This window comes from Nicotiana tabacum, chromosome 22, assembly GCF_000715075.1.
Source record: "Nicotiana tabacum cultivar K326 chromosome 22, ASM71507v2, whole genome shotgun sequence".
Classification (NCBI taxonomy): domain Eukaryota; kingdom Viridiplantae; phylum Streptophyta; class Magnoliopsida; order Solanales; family Solanaceae; genus Nicotiana; species Nicotiana tabacum.
In genome coordinates, this window is record NC_134101.1 from 23116247 (window position 1) to 23120136 (window position 3890).

Consider the following 3890-nt stretch of genomic DNA (forward strand, 5'->3'; position numbering starts at 1 on the left):
CACAAGGGAATTTGATGAAATTCGGACAGCACTGTGGGATGATTCTAGATCAACGGTGCTGGCAAAGGGCATGCTTTTTCCTGATAAAGTGCGCCTAAGTAGGGCGGCAAAAATGTACAGCGTAAAAGAGTGTCATGAGATGACGGTATGGGAGTCAAGTCCGGATGTATACAAGGTTGTTTGTCGCAGATGGTTTACAGGTTGTCATTGGATGTTGCGTGCGAGCAAGAAGAACACAAGTCTGTGGAAAGTGGGTAAATATATTCCCACCCACAGATATGAAATTGACACATTCAATGGGAATCACTACAACTTGGATATTGACTTGATTTCTCTTGTCCTTATTCCACACCTTGAAGCGTCCATAAGGTATAAAATCAAAGAGTGCATTACATTAGTCCACCAGGAATATGGTCATACCATTACCAAAAGAAAGGCATTTCTTGGGCACAAACATGCATTTGAAATTGTTTATGGTAACTGGGATAAGTCATTTGCAGCTCTACCCAAGTACATGGCCGCACTGCAACACTTTAACCCTGGGACGGTTGTTGAATGGAAGCTTGAGCATAGTCTGGAAAAATCAGAATATATATTCAATTACGTGTTCTAGGCATTTAAACCAGCAATTGATGGTTTTTCGCATTGCTGGTCGGTAATATCTATAGACGACACTCATGTCTATGAAAAGTATGATATCAAGCTGTTGATGGCCATTGCAGTAGATGCTAATGGACAAATATTTCCTCTAGCTTTTGCTATTTGTGCCAATGAAAGCCAAGAGACGTGGATGCTGTTTTTGAACCATTTGAAAGAGCACGTTGTCAAACAGCGTTTCGGCATTTGTCTAATATCTTATCGGCATGGTGGTATCTTAAGTTCTGTAAAGAACTTGCCTGCATGGAAAGAACCTTATGCCTACCACCGTTACTGTGTGAGGCACTTTAAGGCCAATTTCTAGAAGGCACATCCCAACAAGGATCTGCATGATTTGATGTGGATGGCAGCAACAGACCACCAAAAGCATAAATTCCGGAGGCACATGGAATCTATCAGGCAGGAAGACGAGAGAGCCTATCATTGGTTGATGCGACATAAGCTTCACAAGTGGACTTTGCATGCGGATGCTGGAAGAAGATGGGGAATTCTGACTACAAACGTGTCAGAGTCTTTCATCGGGTTATTGCAGTCGGCAAGAGGATTGCGTGTCACTGCCATGGTGCGGATGTCGTTCAAGCAGATGGCGGAGAGGTTTGTTGAAATGGCTGCAGCTACAACGTCATTGATGGAAAGGGGTGTTGTATTTATGCCACTGCCGATGAAGAGATTTGAGAAATGCAGGCGGCGAGTATATTGGCATTCATTTTTGCAGTATGATCACGACATAAATATTTTTGAAGTTCGCACCTCTATCCATCAAAATCGAGGGAATAATGTACATACCATAAATGAATCTAGAATGTTATGCTCTTGTGAGAAATGGTCCATCTACCACATGCCATGCTCACATGCCATCAGGTGATTTCAACATACAGGTTTAGGGCCAATCAACTACGTTGATAAACAATATAGTGTTGCTGCTTACTTAAACACCTATAGTGGGCAGTTGCAGCTAGTGGGTGCTGAGCATTATTGGGCACCGGAACCATTTAAAATGGTGTGTAACAAGGACTATTTGCGTCAAATACAGGTGCAGAAGAGAACGCGTATACAGAACCAAATGGATGTTAGCAATACCGTTTATGCGTGCAAATGTGGTATATGCTCGCAAAGAGGACACGACCGTCGAAAATGTCCTTCAGTTGGTTTGGGTGGCGGTGGTAATCAAGCTCGTGGTGGGTGTTCTTCTAATGTGCCCAACTATCAATGAGTTTATGTTGTAATAAGTAGCTGTTTTGTTTATGTTGCAAGATGTATCAAATAAAATTATATTTCCATTGTTGTTAAATCTTATTGATATTTAACATTTTCCAGTTGAGTAAATTAATGAATATATACGTTATGTGAATATATATATCGCGGTTAAATACTACGTTATGTATTTTGTATCCGGCATACTACTGCATCTGCAATCCCATCTGGTAGACAATATGTAGGCCAATAGCCTGCACAACATATAAAATATAAACTACAGAACACTATGTTACAGTTATATAAGTAATAATACCAGAAAACATACCAAGGCCTCGTGCCGCCCGGCGTATGGAACGTGCCGACCACCAGCTTGATGAATGGGATTCCCAACAAAAAGTCGGGTAACGCGGTTGTACCAAGGCATATAGAGCTGAATAGTCTCCGTCTGGATCTGTGAAGGGGGGAATTAGGTCAGCTCGGTCGTCCCAAGTATGGACCTGCGCCTTTAGCCGTGCTACATATGCGTCGTCCGCCCTGGAACGATCATCCCGCTGATAATGTGTGGCCTCCCATGTAGGCCCCCTCGGTATATACTGCGGACGGCCAAACTGGCAAAGTACCCGCTCCGTGGCATGATGCTCCACAATATCGAGGCACATGAGCGGGACGGAAGTGCTCCAAATCAGTTGGCCGGCCGAGCAATAATTGGGCAGGCCACCTATCAAGTCGTCGATGTATGGCGTCCAGATGAACTATCAAATAACAACAGAAAACGTGAGTATGTGCAACACATGTGAAGCTATACCAAGTAAGTTTAGGTACAAATTTACCTGTGCGCCCTCCAGCATATCCAACACATCCCTACAAAGGGGGAGATTATGCCGAGCCCCGTAATCTCGTACATATCCACGCCGGAGAACCCACCTCCAACTAGAGTAAGAAACGGAGGTGGTACATCTGGAGGTAATGGTGGTAGAGGTGGCTACAACTGCAGGAACCGCTCCCAGGCCCAAACCTAACATACAAAGTTGACGTAAAGTTTAAGAAATTTTTTGACTAGATAGAATTGGAAGGAATGAACAAAGTATTCGAATATGTTATCACATGTAAAAGTGGCAAAAATCCACATACGTCATGTTGGGTGCCCATGCTCGTCCGACACAGATGCCTGTACAAGTAGGTGAGAACAGCAGCACCCCAGCTATACTGGGGTAAATCATCTAGCAGCTGAAAATGATGAAGAAATCGCAAGCTTACTAGGTTCCCCGAAGTGTTCGGGAACAAGACCCCCTCCCAAACAGAAGGAGCAGCAGCAACCTCGTATACCCGTGAATATGCAGATCATCTGTCTCCCCGGTGATGTCGAGTGCAATATCTCCAAATGCTGTCGAATAGCTGTCAAACTCATGCGACTGGCCCCTGAGTGTGTAGTCTCATCCTGTGGCCTGAAACCAGTGAGCTGCTGCAGCATGTCCAAATACTGTCCACGCGTTATCTCTCTCATGGCCTGAGGCAGTGCAACATGCAGTCCATCAACAGGCATCCCATATAAAACCTCCACGTCCTGCAGCGTGATGGTGGCCTTGCTAATGGGCAGGTGGAAAGTGTGCGTCTCCGGTCGCCACCGCTCTATCAGGGCCGTGATCAAAGACCAGTCGAGCTGCAGCCGCCCGATCTCCAAAATCTTGTAGAAGCCCGTATCCCGCAGGCGCTGAACTACACGGGGATGGAGATCTCTGTCCTTCATAAAATCTCACATGTCGTCCACTCTCCTGGCGCGGAGAGTCTGGGCCAGTAACTCTCCCTCCCATACGTAGGCGGACCTATGATCGCCCTGTAACACTAATAGTTCATCGGAGACAGGTCCGGGATGCATAGGCGGCACGTCCATGTCGTCTACTGTAAATTAAACAACATTAATTGTATGTTTGATCTGTAAATTAAATAATTATTTTTTATAATTATACAATATTTAATTGGACAGAGTATATATCTATGGGTTCCAGGCTCGATATTTGAGGCCCAGTAGCACCAAG

At 44.8% G+C, this 3890-nt stretch overlaps 1 protein-coding gene across 1 annotated transcript; it reads right to left on the bottom strand.

The window, feature by feature from the left end:
- Positions 1 to 2034: 2034 nt before the first annotated feature.
- On the bottom strand, positions 2035 to 3601 carry LOC142175745 (serine/threonine-protein phosphatase 7 long form homolog). Its single transcript, XM_075242730.1, has 2 exons — positions 3181 to 3601; positions 2035 to 2105 (listed from the first exon to the last, which is right to left on the bottom strand). Exons 1-2 carry the CDS (start codon positions 3599 to 3601, stop codon positions 2035 to 2037), a joined length of 492 nt encoding a protein of 163 aa, XP_075098831.1.
- Between the last annotated feature and the right edge of the window lie 289 nt (positions 3602 to 3890).

Coding starts and splice junctions, on each gene's coding strand:
- LOC142175745 (XM_075242730.1), bottom strand. CDS start 3,601: ATGAAGGACAGAGATCTCCATCCCCGTGTAGTTCAGCGCCTGCGGGAT. Junction 2,106..3,180: donor GATGATCTGCATATTCACGG/GTATACGAGGTT, acceptor TATGTTGTGCAG/GCTATTGGCCTACATATTGT.